The 19,175-nt window shown below is 34.8% G+C and overlaps 1 protein-coding gene across 1 annotated transcript in view; it reads left to right on the top strand.

Moving 5' to 3' along the window:
- CCDC73 (coiled-coil domain containing 73) overlaps positions 1–19,175 on the top strand; it is a 79,823-nt gene that overhangs the window by 8,367 nt on the left and 52,281 nt on the right. Inside the window, exons 2-6 of the mRNA XM_019474532.1 lie at positions 3,552–3,623; positions 7,053–7,124; positions 7,772–7,807; positions 9,557–9,631; positions 18,674–18,809. Coding sequence (XP_019330077.1) covers positions 3,552–3,623; positions 7,053–7,124; positions 7,772–7,807; positions 9,557–9,631; positions 18,674–18,809 — 391 coding nt within the window. The remainder of the gene's footprint in view (positions 1–3,551; positions 3,624–7,052; positions 7,125–7,771; positions 7,808–9,556; positions 9,632–18,673; positions 18,810–19,175) is intronic.

The following is a 19,175-nucleotide window of genomic DNA, read 5'->3' on the forward strand; positions in this document are numbered from 1 at the left end:
GACCAACACCCCCAGGTCCTTTTCCGACAGGCAGCTTTCCAGCCACTCTTCCCCAAATGGTAATGGTAGTATCTGCTACATTGCTCCCCTTTAAAATATTACGTTCTTTTCCCTTTATTTTGTGGTAAGTTTAATATGGATAGATACTTGTTGATCTCCAACAACCATTGAAATTAGTGATATATTTGCCATAAATTTTAGTGAGGTCAGCATCACAGTGCATATGTTAAGCTTTCTTTATCTCTGTTACCACTTTATCTTTATAGCTGTATTTCTTTTCTGATGCTAGTTGTGGTTTGAAGTTTTTTTTGTAAATGCTCTAAACTTGAGCTTTCAGCTTATGACAAATACACCAAACTAGATGAGTTTACAAAGAAAAGGAGAGACAGTTATATGCATAGAAGCTAAAGAAATGCAGTAATCAGTGTGATTAGTTTGTATGTTTCCAAAATATATACTTGAAAAATTAGCCAGCATGTTATGAAAAAGCATATTAGGACTCAATTGTGCAGGCACTTCAGGTATTCTGGAGGCAGTTTGACTGTTCATTATGTTGATCTTAGTCCATGCTACATCTCTTGCAGCAACATGTTACTGTTGCTTCTGTTGCCCTAGTACATATTCTTGGGTTTCCCAAGGCTAGATCTGATCCATGGGATAACTGGCCACTCCTTCTCCCTGTTTAGTTGTGCACTGGATCAAAATTCTGTTTTTGTCTCTGAAATACCCTTACATATGCTAGTGCCTGCACAGGGCAGTAATATGTATTCTGGAGTTAGGGAAGAATACTACTGCAGTGCATTTTGATTAATTTAGGAATCATTTACATGGCATGTTTAAGGGTCAGATTTTATAATCCTTACTACTTACAATTTTGAACAAGGCTTTTGCTAATAATATATCATTTTAATAGCATTTGTTGCTTAATGACATAAATTGCTTAAGGTTACACTTCTATAAGAAGCTGTAAGTCAACCTCATTTGTTTTTATCACTCCAGGGAACTTCGGGGGATGTATTTTCTTTCAGTACTTATAGATTAGTATCAGAAAATAAATTAATTGCAACTGTGAAGTACTGTTTCTTAAGGCAGAACTGGGAAACATTGATAATCTCTTAAATTCTCTTCTCTTTTTTTTTTTTTTTTTTTTTACCCTTTTTTTTACCCGTACGGCGTATGAAATCTTTCGGTCTCTTCTCCATCTATATTCTACTGATACATATCAGAGAAGAAAAAGCTAAAGAACTTTTCTATAGTTCTCTGTGAGCCATATTTTAATTTTAAAAGTATGTTCAATATTTTATCTGTAAAATTCACGTGAGTGAGGCATATTTTTAGATCCAACAAGTAACTCTTGAAATGCTTAGTAGTAGCCTCCTGTGGATAGAAGTGTGTGTTATTTCTGTCCACACATGTGCCTGTAAACTGCCTGTTAATCAAGGAAGCCAGTTTTGACCCTAAAACCTATAAAAGATGTCAATGTCAAAAACCTATTTTAAATCACCTTGGGACATATTTTGCCATTTTATTTCTATTGATAGTACAGTGGGACTATGGATCAAATGTTATGCTAAGTGAGAAAGTGAGAGAGGGTTGCAAAATCTTTAAAACAGTTTTGCACAAATTGTTGAAGCATTGTAAATATCCTTGTATTAAAAACTTGGAGCCCTCATTTGTACTGAGTTTAGGAAAGAACTGCATTTCTTAAAGATGCAGCATACTTTATTCTTTGTAGCCAAAACATTTGTATTATCTGCTTCACTGTGGAAGGAGGAAGAACCTCAGTTTGCTCTTTCACTGTTTCAGAAAACTTATTACTTCATCCAGAGGTGATTTCCTCCCCCCTCCGTAAGTAATAGTTGTTCATGGTATTGCAATTCAGTAGAATTTTACTTAAAACCCGATGTCACGAGAATAATCTTTTTGAGGCCTGCTTTTAATTTTTTACTAGAGAGATCCATAAATGGCTTTTTTTTTGAGCTGTCACTGTTTCCCTGAGGATTATAGCCACTTCTTTTGCAGTAGTCTGGGCTGTTGAGGTGTGAGTCATTTCAAGAGTGCTTATTTTTTTCATCAGTTTAGAATGCAGGTTTTAAACTGGAGTGTGGAAGTTGAACTCAAAATAAGCATAAAGCTGCACATAATATATCAAAATACAGTAATTCAGAGAACACAGTTCAAGTATTGGGAATACTCTTTTACCCTCACACAGTCAGTTTGGCCCTTGTTGGAGTGTGTCCAACACGACCAATAAATGTTACTAGTGCACCAATTCATCAGAGAGAAGTCAATCTTACCTTAATGTGGTCACTTTTTCAAGGTGATCATCAGTGTGCAGAGAAAAGGTAGGAAATTAACCTTTTGAAGCTCAGAACAACACATTAGTGTAGCTTTCTAGGTCTTTAAAGGACATTCATTATTTTGACTGTATGCAATAACAGGACAGCAGCGAATTGCTTATGATATACATCAAAAGCCTAAATACTGTTCTTGCAAGAAGTCATGACTGTTTGCGGGGAACCTGTTGTTCTTCCTTTGAGTATTGTATTTGTAAAGGAAGGCCAGTGCTCATAAAAATTTAACTCAAAAGGGAAGCTGATTCCAGTTAGGAAAATTTTACTTTAACACCAGAATATTTCAGGAAAATTCCCATAAATTTTAGCAACTGTGATTATCAGCAAATAAGTCTCATTTATTATCACAGTAATAGTTTGATTCTTGACAAAGTGCTTCAGCAAGAACAGGAGATGTAACGCACATTCCTGTTAGTAGTCCATGTTCTGGATTGTGAAGGAAACTTTAGACTTCTCAGATTTTCAGGTAGCTCATCTTATCAAACAGAAGTCATGGATAATCAACACATATTTTTAACTTCTTACTTTCATCTGGTAGGTCAGGAGGCTTCTTGGCACAGAAGGTTATGATACATATTTCACTTTTTCTATAATAACAGAAGTAATTGTTGACACAAACTTTCAGTTGTCCTGGGAGATGTCAAAAAGAATAAAGATTCAAATGCTTTGAGTTGAATAATTAAGATGTCCCAAAGATTCTAACTCATTAACCATGATTATCTGTATCATTGATTAACAATTGATTCTTGAAGCACTAATTGCAGCTTGCTGAATTTCGCTTCATCTCAGTATTTTGACTTGGTTCATCAGAATATTCAATCATTTTTCAACTATGAAGTCAAGTCTGGTTTATTCCTTTTGAGTCTGGTTTTGTTGTAGGATGCAGAGGAGAATATGTATGAAGAGGGAACTGTTCCTGCTAATTAAGAGAGCTATAATCCTAGCTCCTAATCTTCTGCTATGCATTTCAATCTAAGTTACTTATTCTGCAACTTTTCTGACCAAAACAGCTGAACTCATCTGCTATTTTACCACACTCAGAAAGCTTTTGTTTCCTTTTTTGCTGTGCAGTGTGTAGGCACATACTGTTCTGTGTACTGGACTGTAAGGGAAGAAGAGCATGAATACACAACGTATGTTGGTGTTTGATTTGCAGGCACTGTCTTATGTAAATTTGTTTGTTTGTTTTTTAACTAGGAAACAGAGATTAATTATGAAGATCAAATAAGTAAAATTGTTGTAGAGAAACAGGAACTTGAATGGCAAAAGGTAACTTTCCTACATGGTTTTAGTATTTTAACTGCTGGGATTTAATTTTAATATAATATTAATATGGACTGTGATTTGGTACAATTCCCCTTTTTAAGGCTATTGTCATTTCTAATAGTAGAATCTGGTAGCCAATAGTTTATTGTCTAGCCATGAACTTCTGTAGTTTTTGTATTGATTTGTATTGCGCCTAACCTAGAAATCTGGTTAACAAAAGAGTACCATCATAATATTTGGCATGACTGGAAATCTTCAGTCAAAAGTGATGAAAATATTGAAGCAATAAGACATTTAGCTTAACACGAGGCATGTTGACACATTAGTGTGGAGAAAACTACGCAGCAGCTTCTCTGTATTATGCTTGTCTTCGACAAGTGCAAGTACCAGTGCAGTTGTACAAACAACTTCACTTGCAATGTTTTGGAGGTGACTATTTTTCAAAAAAATTATTTTAAACTTATATGTTAGACATACTCAGAGTGGTTTGTCAGCTTTTAAATGCTCAGTATGAAGTTTTCAGTAAAATAAGTCTAACATTCTTCTTAGGGTTAGGGCTCCTGAGGTTATGCTTTCATAGGAAATCCATTCCCTTCTCTAATACAATCAAACCTATGACCCCTGTCACTAGGTCACAAGATAAAAGGCTTCACTCTGTATATTTTACGATCACAGAAAAAACAATAATTTCAGCTCTATCCTTGATCTTGGGATATTTAACATCTCAGTAGTAAAGGAAGACTATTTCATCCTGGAGTTCATCATAACCATCTTAAATTAATAATCCTAACTATGTGCTTTTTTTCTGAAGGATATATATGTGCACACAGAAACAGGAAACATTTTATATTTGTAAAAGCAACAGTGCTTTCAATTTGTAACCCTTCTTTGCTTTTCTTAACCTAGCATTGCAGTTCTTAATAATCTGGGTTCAAAAGGGATGATTTCCATTCATTCTGAGACCTTAACAGCAATTTAATTTACAGTTAATAAAAAGATGGGACTTGTAGGCAGTTAGGTGAACTCCCTTTTTTTCTGCACTTTGCATTTAACATTGGCACATGACAAACCTAATGTAAACAATGAGTTGTAGATTTTAGGAACTTCACGTGAACACGTATGTAGAGCTCTGGAACTTCAAAGGAACAAGCTAATAGGAGTTTCCAATTCTGGAGATTTCAGGAAGATAAAAATGCTAAGTATGACATTTAAATTGAATTTGTGATCTGATGGTTTCTGAATGCAAAATCATATTGTCCTCAATAGTAGGTCAGTAAGTAGACAGCTTCTTCTGGCTTATCAAAGGTTCTGTTATATTTTTTTCCTTCAGAGATATCCCTTTCAGTCAACATTTCTGTGATTCAGTATGTATTTTATTTTACCTTAAATTTAGCAAACTAGTTTAAAATGAAGACATGACTTGAGCTAAGTTTCCGGTTTAATTTTACAATTTTAAAGCAAATCTTTGTCTACGTTTTATGAATACTGTTGCTGCTCCTGAAAAAAAAAATGCTAGAGTAGGGAAAACAGAATAACTGAAGAAAATATTCCTTTAAATATAATGAGTACACTCATTATGCTTACTATAACATCACAATATCAAAGGTGATTTTGCTTATATCTTTAAAAAGTAACTTTGTTCTTCATTCTCCCTGCACCACACATACATGGCATGTATGGAAAATTTATTCCAAAACTGAATTTCTGAGACAGTTATATATAATCATTTTATTTAATAATCTTGGCTGTGAGGCCTGCTAGGAAATGAATATTTGTAGAAACTTCCCAGTCTCTTTTTTGCTAGTGAAATATATCACTTGAATATACAGTACAAGGAAGACTGTGGTATATTATGAAGAGCTCAGTAATGCTTATTTCCAGTTATCAGTTACATCAATGACAAAATTGTATAAAGGATGACTGTTCTGTGAAACCAAACTTTTATCTACATAAATTATTATATAATATTGGCTTGAATTACTATAATCTAAAGAAGTATCATCTTAATTTGACAGTACTGTGGATATAAAATTTTATTCCTGTGGTAAGTAGGAATACTCCACTGAGAATAGTTGATTTGCTGTCACTGCAGTACCATTTCTGGCTTTCTAGCATACTTAGATGCCCTTTACCCACTAGAGAACCTGTGTCTTTGAACACAGTTCTAAGTGACAACTTGAGGAAAACATTCCTCAAGACTTCTGTTTTCACATTTTTTAATATTTGTTCATGTAGTATTGTTTGTTAGATGCAAATCAAAACTTTCTCTACCTATCTTACAATGGATTAATGAGTATGTACATGCATATAAAACACCTTACCTCCACAGATTCTTGTCTTGTATCAAAGGGCAACAGCTCTCACTTGTGGAACTTGAAAGCAACATCAATTTGCTGGAGAAAGTAGCAATTTTGGAACAGGCTTTATATCGGAAAAACTCTCAATTGCTCAATTAGGCAGGAGAAGAAATTAGCCTTCTCGTGTGAAACAAATGATCAATTTATTTTCTCCCAGTCATTCTTTTGAAGTCTCAGTTTATATTTATTTTTGTGCAGTCATTACTTAATCATTTCCTACTTCACTGTAATATTTCTTAGTTAAACACTCATCTGTATTTTGAGATAGCTGTTCAAGGACAGAGCCTCTTGACTACCTTTTACCTAATTTTTTTTAGTGTCTAGAACTTAATGTTTGTAAGATCTTTTTTTTTTATCTTCCGTATTCACCTCGATTGTGGGGTTTTTTTCCCTATCTTGTTTGTATAGGAACATGATGCTTAAAGATGTTAAAGATTTCCAACTTGCAGACTGTAGTGTTAGTCTATGAGGTTATGATATGAAATAATAAAAATAAAAATAATAGTACATCTTTAACTCATTTTCTTGTTTTTATGGATGAGAGTAAAGCCAGGCAGTAGGATGATAAAAATCTTACACTGTCACCTTACACTTAGTCTTTTCTGCCCTCCTTCAGCTCTTTCATGTAGTTTGTTAAATGACTAAAATTTAACTAAAAACAGAGTAACAGGTTGTTATTTTTTAATGGGTTTATATTTTTTAATGGAGATTAAAATAAAAATTCTATTATAACTACCTGGAACTGTGTCAAGATGCTGTCTTAAGATGGCAATGGGTGTTGGATTGCTTCTGCACGTTGATAGGATGGGTAAGAGTTGCTTATAGAAGTCCTAGCAACAACAAATCTGAATTCCAGAGGTGAGAATTGTCGCCTGTTATGAATTAAAGAGAAGCCGCTACCAAAAAGATGATTACCAGTTAACAGTGTCTCTTTTTAGTCTTCAGGTTTTGTTTTTAAGCAATCATGTCTTTCTAAAAATATTTAACAAGGAATTGGGTCTTTCTTGAAATACTATATGTATGGTTTGCTGTAAGATAATATTTAAAATACACTATTGTTATTTTGCATGGGCAGGAAACTCTGCAGCATGAGACGGACACATTGCACCAACAAAACAAAGAAGCTATGGCAGCTTTTAAAAAACAGGTAGCAAAATAAGGTCTTCTAGCTTTGACAATGAGATTTTAAAATATGATGGCATTACAGCAAGTTATCAGTTGGTATTAAAATATTTTTCTATTGCATATAAAATGTTAGAATATACAGCTCAAAGAAATCAGGTCTTTTTCTTTCTTCCAAACACAGTATAATGTTTGTATTTTGACAGTTCTTCCCAGTAAGCCAGTCTTCCTGGGATTTTTCATTTTTATTTTTCCAAAAATTCCTAGAGAAGATAATGGAAAGTGTGTTTCAGTCTTTCAAATCAGGATTGTGCATTTTTCTCCATAATATATCATCAACAAATATGAGTGCTGAAAGAACTTGCAGAGTACAGTCATAGGAACTGAAACTGTTGCACATGGTGATGAAGAATTTATCACTAATGTGCATCACAATCATATCGCACAAAAAAGAAACTGATAAGCAATTAAGTTTTTCTTTCTTGAAAAAATAATTTGTGATTCACAAGCTTGCTGTTTGTGACTCTATAGTTAAACAAAAAAAAACCCCAGGAAGTACACTATGCAGGGTAATATAACTATATTGTCTTGTCAAGTTGCATGAATAAAATTAATCCCATGTGCTGTATTGATTTGTTATTTCTTTTTTTTAGTATGCCACTGACAATCAAGTTACAGGCAAGGATGTTTGCCATGGAAGAAGAAAAGGTACTCTGTTACAATTACTTGTTACTTGTCATCCAGTGAAGCACATAAGCAAATGATACTGCTATATAACTTCATGAACATGTTCTAAGTATAAACTCAATATATTACAATTAAATTATTTTTCTTGCTATGGCCTTTGCAAAAGAAATTTCTTTATAACCTTTGTTACCTTTGGTTTTTTGTTTATAGCCTGTAGAAGTTTTTAATTACTTGTGAAATGTTACTTTAAGATCTGCTTATGCTAAAAATCAGTTAGGCAATAAGTGTTCTTTGATAGTTCTATATTGAAGCTATGCAAAATTTACTTTATTTTGGGGGTTTGGGACAAATTGTCATAACCCTTTTTCACATACTAGTGAAAAATAACAATTCTAACTGGTTTAGTAAAACCAGATTTTAATAGGGCTTTTATTGATTTACCTGAGCTGGTTTCCTAAGGAACTTGCACTAAACTGAAGACAGATATACTTAAGCCTGAATTTCTGGGTTTTTTCTTAACTACATGACTTTTTATACCAAGCTGAGTGCCTGCTTCCTCTTCTGAATAAAGGATTTGCATTTGGTATACTAGGACCCTGTTTCAAACAGTGAAGCTAATGAATGTCTGCATGTGGACTCTATTGTTTCACTCAAACTTCCCAATGATTAAGAGTGGATGAGTATGCTGTATGTTTCATAAGAACTTGCACAGAAATTTGCAAACAGGTGAAATCTGTTTGAAAGTATATCAAAGTAAACTATATTGTTTGCTGCATTTATATTATCTGGTTATTTTCTTGCTTGTATTTGGAGTTTTTTCTTGTTAAGCCATCCTCTCTGTCGACACATACCTACATAGTAGTCCTTGATTAGTATTTTCAATGACAGCTACTGTTTCAGAATTAAATTGTGTGCTGGGTTTTGTTTTTTTTTTTTTTTAATTTTTTTTCTCTAGATACTTCAGTTGACTCAAATAGTACTTTCAGTACTTTATACCAAAGTAACTGAAAGAATAAATTAAGCTGCAATGTTTCAGGACAGAGTTTGAATACAAAGACCAATTTTTGCTCCTATTTATATTACATGTACTTTTACTCATCAAGGTGGTTTCAGGAGATTGCACAGCCAGCACTATGTTAAAAATGAATGGAACAGGCAGGGGTAGTTGAATGGATGTATTTGTTTTCCCTGGCGTGTTCTCTGATATCTAGATTCTGCTCTCCATTGTATTGATTGCTGCCCACGATTCTTACCTAATTTAATTCCACTGAAGTTCTTTGACTTTATTCACATGCATATATGTGTGTGCGTGTGTATACACATATATATACACACACCCCTATATATATAAATATAAAATGTGCTTGCATGTATTTAGTAATTCTACTGACAGCAGATTACAGTTCAGTCTTTGTGCATTGGAAAAGCTGAGGAAGTTGTTTCTGTGAAGACCCTGCTACAGTGGATAAGAAAATGGATTTACCTGGTACTTTCTTTGTTATCAGGCTTGTCTCTCCCAGAACAGAAATTTTTTAAACTTACTGACTAGTCTTAAGTGGTGAAAATATACTATCATATTTTCACTTTTCTTTTTATAGCAATATATATGTACATATTAAAATTATATAGCTGAATTTTCACCTGTTTTCACCAATGAATTATTCTGTCATAGCGGAGTAGTGCTTTATTTTCGTAACATTCTTGTTGATAAATTCTTGTTGTAAATGCATTTATTCTGCCCAAATCCTGAAGTACAGCTTTTGTTGAAAGGGAAAATATCAACTTGCTGTAGAAACAAAAGAAAAAGAAATTGATGGACTGAAAGAAGCATTAAAAGCATTACAGGTAAACTTATATTTTTGTTAAATAAGTTTCCTTGGTATGCAAGTGTTTTGGGTTTAGGTTTTTTCACTGGTAAGAAAATACTTGTTTTTAAGAGGGTCTTTAAGGCCTTCTCATTTAATCTTTCTAGTACATGTACACCTCACTTTGTAACACTGAGTTTCTGTTCTCGTCTTCAGTGTCAAGACTACTTTGTTAGCCTTCCAGCTACAGTGCTTTTCCTCCAGAAAAACTGCAGACTCAATAAAAGTCCAAATAGCGTGTGAAATGTGCTTTCTTTTCATTTCCATAGTCTTCCTCTTTCTTTCTATTCTTGTCGTCTTACTTCTCACCTGTCTGGAAACTCTGGTTTTGGACTCCTAATAGAAACAAGTATTGATACTGGGCCTCCAACTCAGTGCTACCTGTGTTTTGTATTATTTTCTTTTGTTTCACTAGGAGGTTGCTGTATTTACCACTTAATCCATGGCTTTCCAATGCCTGTTTGTCAGTAAAAGTAAAATTGTCGGATAAACGCACAATTACTCTGGTTCCACTTGGTGTTATTTCTGTATTGTATTTTATATTGTTACATGGTGTTGGAGCACTTGTGGCTGTGATTCACAGTTACTTGAAATAAAGGAAGACATAGGGACATAACTAGTATTTAGTTTTCTTTTAAAGACCAAGGTAGATATGTTGAAAATGGATTAAAAGAGTAGAACTCTGAAGGTTTTTCTTCAACACAGAAGAGAATTAGCATTGTAATGCATTGCCAGATTTCAGGTATTGCCGGGAACTTATTACTTTTCTAGCCAAACTGAGTGGGATAATAATTAATTGTGTTGAAAACAAAATGGTTATAATGGATTATTACCCACAATTTTGCAACATGTTTGGTTCTTATTAACATTCTCTTCTAATGGGATGCATTTACTTGGTATCAGACTGTTTGTTTAATCATTTAGTTAACACTGAAGGTATTTTAGGAGCAGAAGAAATTTATTCCCATGGCTGGCTGCCTGAGCAATAGCTGTAAAGGATTTTGTTGCCTTGTTCAAACCTTGGCATAGCACAGATGATGTAGAATATCCTTCCATGGTCTGCTGAACATAATATGTGGACAGTAAGAGTAATGGAAGATTCCACTGGCCTTTCTTTTGTGAGATAAAACAAATTTCAAAAAAACCCTTAATATTAAATGTTTAATGCTCACAGATCAAACATTTGTGTAACAGTATAGTTCAGATCTAGGAAATTCTGCTGTGACTTGAGGAAGCAGGAGGTCACAATGAACATGTGGACCCAGAAAAATTGTGTGGAAATCAGCCTAAATTAAGAGTGAGGCATTTCTAATTTGGTTCTGTAGTCCTCTCTATCCAGAGAGTCAGAATTCTACCTTAAAATGATTGTTCTCTAGGCTTAGTTTTTTTCTAGAAATATTTTCTGTATAAGATTTACACACACTGGGTTCTTTGACATTTCTCTTTTTCTCCCTAGATGTTGTCAATGTTTCTTTAAGTGTTCTAAGAGATATAGAGACTAAAGCTCTTGCGATCTTAAGTATTATGCAAGTCAAAATTCTCTGATGTCAATGGTGTATGAAAAAGTGTTAATGACTTCAATGTCAGTTTTATATTATTAAAGCATGCAAGATTGGTACAATATGTCTTTATATGCCACCATTCAGAGTATCTACCTAGAATTTTTTTCCAAGAGGGAACACACATTCCTCTAGAACTTGAGGGAATACTTTCATTTCTATCTGTTTTCTTCTCTGTTTATTTCTAAGGGTCTAGTTTACAGACTGTAGTCCATTTACACATGATTTTTATGATACATGTCAGAAAACACAAGGATTTATGCATTTTCAAAATTCTTCTAGTAACAAATCAGTGTAAAGCATTTTTACATAATTTAAATATTGAAGTGAAATAATGTAAAGTGATCTAATAATAAAAGAAATAGTGTCGTCATTAATTCAAAACCAGAATTACTGTATTGGATTGGCAATAAATGCAATTAAGTCTTAGGTATGAGAACACTTAAACATGCAGGTTGTCGTTGGAAAAAACGTAACTACAATTTAATTCATAGCTCACTCTCTTTTTACAGATTTCAAATTACACTTTACAAAAGAAACTGAATGAAATTGTAAGAAATTAATAAAAGTAAAAAATTAAGGAACAGCTTTTATGAAAAGAGAATGCCTGCTTAGAGTATAATGCAAATACTAACCAACTCTAATACTTAAATGATGTGTGATCATTATCACAAATAACCAAAAGAGGCGATATCAGCTTTGAATCTGAAAAACTTTCAAATACAATGTTTTTAGCTTTTTATAGTTTGATAGCTGCTGTTTATCACGTGGAATTTTTTCTCCCTGAATTAAAGTATAGTTTGTACATTTGTTCTCTTTATAGATTAGAGTGAAGATTTTTTTTTTACAGACCGTGATCTGAATAATGTAATTACATTACCCTTATAGGATCTAGCATATTCCTTTCAAAGAAGTAATAGAGAATTCCAAGCAGTTTTTAGGGTTGTGGTTTTTTTTTTTTAAGAAGAACTGATAATATTTTTCCTCTCACTCTTTTTCTCTCCTCCTCTCAGAATTACTTCTTAACATCAGTTCCCCTGAACAGTTTAGATTTCATCCAGTCCAGCTGGATGACTCCCTTTGACACAGAGAATAAATTTATATAGAGTGACAGCATAGTCGCTCTGAACCCTGTTGTCTGTTTTAGGAAGTGAAAGAGTGAGCTGCAGAAACATTGCTAAGCTTGATTGAATAAATGCTGTGAAAATTCTGCTGCTGCTCAACTGGAAAGAATAAAGATAATATTGTCAGACCATTACAAACTGTGATTTTAATTAAGAAGCTCAAAAAACTAGGGTCCAGTTTAGCTTTAAGTACCATGACATTTGTACTGAAAGTCATCTTCAACGCTACAGTGGTTTTACACAAAATATGGTGAAATTGAATAATGTGCCCTCTGACCTGGGAGATAAGGCTACAAGTTAAAGATCAAAGGAAACATAAAATGGGTTTTGTCTTACTTCACTTTTAAATTGTATTTATTCTTAAAATACATCTAACCTAAAAATGTGTTTAAAATATACAAAATTATTGAACTTACATTTAGGTCATTTCACATACTCTGTTTCTTTCATAACTTGCAAGCTCAGTCTTCCATATGAATGAGAATATTTAAATCACAACACCTTTTCTATAAGCTGGAAATACATCTGTGCTACTTAAACAAATATCTTCCTTTCTTATGTTTATAAACTTTTCCAATATTTGGAAATATTGGAAATATTTGAATATTTTGAAAACATTTGGGTACTGTGACTTTGATACAGAGTATGATTATTAAATGCTATTGAGTGGGGGACAAGATATTAGAAATCCTCTTTTGCACGCAGCGCTAAACTTAACATGTATGGCTTGGCCATATTTATAGAAGATGCTCTGATATAAAATGATGAAAACGAAAAACCACAAGGTAAACAGAAGCAAATTCTTTCCTACAATCTTATGCAGTAGCGGGCTAATACATACAGTTTTAGACTGGGTCAAATTCTACCAACTTTAATCCTTGAGTTGTTGCACTGAAATAAATGGTACGTTCTAGGGATCAAAGTAGCAGTAGACCATGTAGACTCTCTTAGTCAGTTATCACAAATGGCAAAATGTTTAAAAGTAAAATGGATGAAATTCCAAACCATTCATTTATTTGAGACCCATTTCTATTTCAATTTTAAGTTTGTCAAAGACAGATTAGATCATGCCCTGGCTAGTGTTTTGAAAGTAAGCAGATGTGCTGTTTAGTTTATATCTGGCACCTTAGAAACCCTGCCAGTCAGTAAAGTAGCTTTTGTATGTGCTGGAGATTGAGCATGCCTCATTGATGTAGCATTTTATTCTGGCTTTTTTCCTTTAATTCTGTTCTTTTAGTCTAGCATATGCAATGTTAATATATTGCATATGCACCAAATTTTAGCATGCTATCCAGTTAAGTTTATGTGAAAATTGTAGTGATGATATAGTTCTTATGGTATCTGCTAGAATTCTGAAATAGTGGAAGTTTTTGTTTCATATTGAAAGACTGTATAGAGACAAAGAAATAAAGGATTTATTTTTCTTCCATCTTTCCTTTTTTTCCACAATAAGTGTTGATTATGTGTGCGGTGTAGTCACTTTGCACCTCACTGCATGTGGATAGTAGCACTCATACAATCAGGAGGCTACAGGATGATTACTACAAAGCTCGTTGTCTGATAGAATAAGCTTGAGTGTGAGTTCTGTATTGTATTCTTTTTCGTGCTGCTGAAATAAAGAAATAACTGGAGGAAAATGGCCTTGGTCAGATCTTGGTTTCCTCCTTCATTAATTTCCTGGCAGGTGATACAATGTAGAAGGCTAGAACACTCTTGAGTGTAGAGTAAAAGCTGATGTAGAATAGAAAAAAAAACCCAAAACCCTAAAGTAAATTTTTCATCTGTTCATGTGTTCCCTTGTTAACTTGCATTGGCTGATCATGGACATGTCTGAGAGACTGAGCATTTAGAATTATTTGTCTTCTGCAGCACGTAAATCTATGATATATACCATGGTGCTAAAATATAAAAAAAGAAGAATGAGATTAAGGCTAGTGTTGGCTGGTTTAGAGACCAAATCTTGTGTGCAGTTCAGAAGAGCAAATTTGGAGTGCAAGATCTCTGTGTAGTCAGTGGGGAGACATCACTGCCTACAAGGTAGTGATTCAGTGCATCAGTATTAATGAGTAAAGTAGATGGGGTGACTACCTTTGTGAATGACTGGCAATTAGTCTAGTTTCACTTGCTGACTGTGTTTATATTAGTAAACTAAATGTTTGTGAGACCGTTTAGTGAAGCTGCAGTCAAGTGATATGAAATGGTCTAGGTTCATTAAACTCTACTGCTCTTCAGACGAGGGAAGCTGCATCCAAATAACCCACGTTGTTCCCAGCAGACAGTCTCCTGAACTGTGCCCAGGAACTGCTTACGTGAGTGCTACTTGGCATAGGCCAAAATGTGTCAGGGATATTTTAACTACAGTACAGGCATTTCCTGAGGGCTTCCTTGCCACCATTTAGTTTTCTAATACAGATGTAGTTGCCAAATGAATAAAAAATGAATTCCTGTAAAATGTTAAATAAATGTAATTTTAAAAGTTGGTTTGTTCTTAATAATCTAAAATAGGAATGTTATTTTTATTTCCTTTCCGCATTTTTTAGGAATTTGCCTGTAATTATACTACATTGTTTAAAAATTTAGTGAGAAGGCAGTGATACAGTATAAATTAAAAATAATTATTTTTAAGTAGAAAAATGATGGGAACTAAAGGAACTATTGTGGAAAAAATTTCCTATTTTGGAGATTTACAATTGGTAACCCTTTGCATAACTTTCACATGATCTTGCCTTAGATCTCTATGCCATTACATCTCCTTTGTTTCTCTGACACTTTCACCTCCCAATTACCACCTTCTGCTTCACTGAGTAACTCTGACTAGTGACTCAATTTCCAGAATATCTTTGAGATATGAGCAATTCCCTCTTTGTCTTCCTCCAGTCACCTACCTGACCCTGAGCTATTTCTCTGGTCTAGTTCCACCAAGAAATCATTGTGCCTCAACAAACCATATGGCCACAATCAGTTCCACTCCCCATCCCAGCTTATCTTTATTACTGGTGGAGGGCAGGGCAATAATTCCTGTTCTTGCAGTATCAGACATTAGGAAGGAGAACCAAGATTCTGTGGGTCTTACTCCAACTCCAGGGTCATACCCTCCCTATCCTGCAGTGTCTCCTGGTGTTTCTTGATTGTCTTCTATGGAAGAATGTTTTAAGACCTTTTCACTGTGAGCAGAATGGCGGCATACTCAGGGAAGGATGTTAGAAGGCAAACCAGACTGCTTTTATTTTACTGTGCACTAAGCCTGAAGATCAGCTTGCCATCAAAAATCATATTTAGGCAAGGGGTAAGCTCTTACTGAAACTTTTGAGGCTACAGCAGGCCAATTCCTTTTCTCATTGGAAAGAGCCCTGGGAAACAACAAAGCATATTTCTACTTTTCTAGTGAGGAGGAGGGACTAACGCTGTCTTGCTCTGACTTAAGGAAGAAATTGGGAGAACATTAAGAAAAATCCTTATAAAAGATCTTGCCACAAGCTATTCCAGTCTCAAATTAGCAATGCCTCCCTGTTCACCTCTCTCTTAGAATAAATACACCTGAGTGACTATCAGGAAAAACAAGTATAATTTTTCCTTTTTATTTTTTTGTTATAAAATCCACATTCTAGGACTAGTTAAGCACAGTTCTTCAACAGTTTACTTATGACTAGGAAAAAGAGAAACTATTCACACTATTCACAACCTACATTCCTTGCAGTGATTCTGTGGCGTTTCTTTACCAGTGCTTCCATTATGGCTTTCCATTTGCTGTAGTGTGTTTAATTTCATACCTTATAAATCATGAGAAATTTGTATTGTATATCCTGTTTTGCTAGCCTTATGTTTGTCATTTCTTTTGATTACTATCAGCTTTTATTATCCTCTGATGCTTGGACATGTATTGCATTTGTTACTGTATGGAAATGGAGCCTTACGGAAGCCAAACAGACTGGGCCAGATTCATCCTTGTGTAACTTGAATTTACACACAGGAATTAATTTGGCCCAATTAATTTTAATTGCTGTGTTGCTCTACTGTGGATTAGAAATAGATTAGATATCTAAATAAATGGATATCTTTTCTGAGGAATTAATTTAACCTGCTCTCTTCAGAGAAAATTACTTTAAAAATTGACCAAATAGTACCTACAAAGCTATTCACAAAAATACAGTGTAAAAAGGAACACAAAAAACTTAGTGTATATGAAAGAAAAGATAACAAATAATTTTTAAAAAATCAGTGGCATGCGTCACTGAATATAGTTTCCTGTGAATATGTATTTTCATTCACCCCCTCACAAAACAAGAGAGAGAGATTGGTAAAATTCATGAAACTTAAATACATTTTACTTAATTACCATGTGGGATTCATTGTGTTAAGATATTACTTAGGCCAAGATGTTAATAGAAGTAAAAATAGTGTTAGATGCTTACCAAAGTAGTTGGGGGAAAAAACCCTACAGACACATAATCTTAAAGTAGAATTGAATTCATTGTACTTCAAGATATTACAACTGCTAATTGATACTGAGGAATTATTCATTATAAGATTACTTACATTTTTCTGGGAAGCATGGGGTATTAATCTGCATTAGTTTCACTAATCTAAGTCAAAGTCGCCACTACTCTTTAGAAGTAGTTGATGCACTTCTGTTTTTTAGCAAGTACGTTGAAATTCTTTTATTCAGGTGTGTCAAATACACAAATTCTCTCCTAAGTGTTCTTGCACTATGTCATTTTTAACAATCCCAGAACTGGAATGGATGAGGCTGTCTGGCATCTCTGGAGATGGCTTAGTCTAACCCTGCCCTGCTCAAAGCAGGGTCAGTTAGAGCCGGTTGCACAGGGCCCTGACCAGTCGGGTTTTGAATATCTCCACAGATGGAGCCTCCGTAGCCTGTCTGTGCAACCTGTTCCAATGTTTGACCACCCATACAGTAAGTTTCTTCCCCTCAAGTTTAAGTGAAATTTTCTGTATTTCACTTTGTGTCAGTGGGCACCACTAAGAGGAGTCTGGCTGCGTCCTCTTTATTTCCTCCCCTCCACCCGGTATTTATACACATTGATAAGATCCCCCCGAGTCACCTCTTCTCCAGGCTGAACAGTCCCAGCTCCCTCAGCCTCTCCTCACACGTCAGGTGCTCAAATCCCTTGATTGTCATAGTGGCCCTCTACTTTTGTCCTGGTTTTGGCTGGGATAGTTAATTTTCTTCCTAGTCCTTAGTCAACCTGGTGTCCCCTGAAAGTATATGTGGTGCTCAGTTGCTGACTGAGGTTAAACCACGACAACTTTGAAAAATGCTGTATTGAAAAAAAAAAAAACCAAACCCAGTATTTTTGTTTGAGTTTGTATTGCAATCTAGCTTAAAAAGCTTTCCTTGTTGATTTAAAACCATGTCATGCTGGAAAGTGTTTAAGACCATAAAAGGAAGACAGTACTTTTAACTAGTGGCTTTACAAAGACGACTGAACACTGTTTGCATAATAGATTGCTTTTGTTATGTAACAGGAGAGAATAAATATCTATAGGCCTTATTTTCATGATGCATACGCTAGCACTGTTGCCAAAGTTTAAGGAGCTCCTACTCTTACCTGTCTCCAGCCACTTACTCATTTCTGCCCTGTGCTCCTCTATGGAGGTGCTGGGACAACTGGTTATGGGGGCTGTGATTTAAGCTGTCTAGAATTTTTAAACAGGCCCTGTATTTTGTTGCATTGCTGCGACCTGAGAGCGTGGTATACTTGGTTTAATACTACAGTAGGGACAAATAAGCAGCTGGGGCAATGAGGTACAAACATATAGCTGCTGAAGCCACTGTATTGTTTTGAAACTGCAGCCGAAGACATGGGCAGGTGCTGAATAGCTGATGTGGGGCGGGTACCGCATTAATCTGCGTGAACATCCTACATCAAAGGAATGAGAGAATGCAATACTGTACTGAGTGGTAGTGCAGGAGGACAAGTATAAACCACAGGCAGCATTAGCATGTTAGGCTATGTTCACAGTACAGTGGCAGATTAAATAACATGTTTAAGACACATAACAAAGGAAAACTTGAAATCAGGATTTGAAAACGGTTAATACAGTTCTGCAGATGTTTACATGAAAGTTCTCCTAAATATAAGGGACAGCATATGAAAATGTTAAAGTGCTTTGTTGATAATCTAACACACAGGTGAAGGTCTTTGGTATGAGGTGCTATCTGGAAATGGGAACTGATCGTTAGAATATGTCAGTTGTCTATATCATATCTGGGAATGATTTTGCATTTATGCTGTTATGATAAAAAGCATTTGGAGAGTTGATTTATACATACTAGTAACTATCATTAAGTAGGTGCTTCATTTATGTTTCTAACAGGATCAAAAATTACAGAGGCACTTAACAGCAAAAGAGGAGCATCATAAGAAACTGAATGAAGTTGAGAGGTGTTATGCTACTATTGCATGTCAGTTTGGAATCATAAAAGGTGTTCATGGAAAACTAGAGCACAGTGGTATGTATGTCTTAAACGTCCTCCAGCATTTGTTTTTGATGTGTTTTGACAACACTGAGTTGGAGACACCTGACAATTCAGAAAAATAGCAGCTACCATGTGTCAAGCATCAAATATACCAACTGACAATTACTGTATCTCGGTAGCTTCCTCGGTGTTTCTTTCAGTGACAGTGCCAGGTTAAGCAGCACAGGCTCCGTATCTCTTCTGTTCTGCTGATACACTACTACGGTTGTGTGTGTGACCACAGGGTAAATTATACTGAGGAACTGATTTGTGATCAAAACAATCCAGCAGCAGAACCGCCCCTTCCAGGGGAAAAAAAAAAAAAAACAACTCTTTTAATTGTCCTTTTAGGTGAGGTCA

The sequence above is a fragment of the Aptenodytes forsteri genome, unplaced genomic scaffold, assembly GCF_000699145.1.
Source record: "Aptenodytes forsteri isolate BGI_AS27 unplaced genomic scaffold, ASM69914v1 Scaffold8, whole genome shotgun sequence".
Lineage (NCBI taxonomy): Eukaryota > Metazoa > Chordata > Aves > Sphenisciformes > Spheniscidae > Aptenodytes > Aptenodytes forsteri.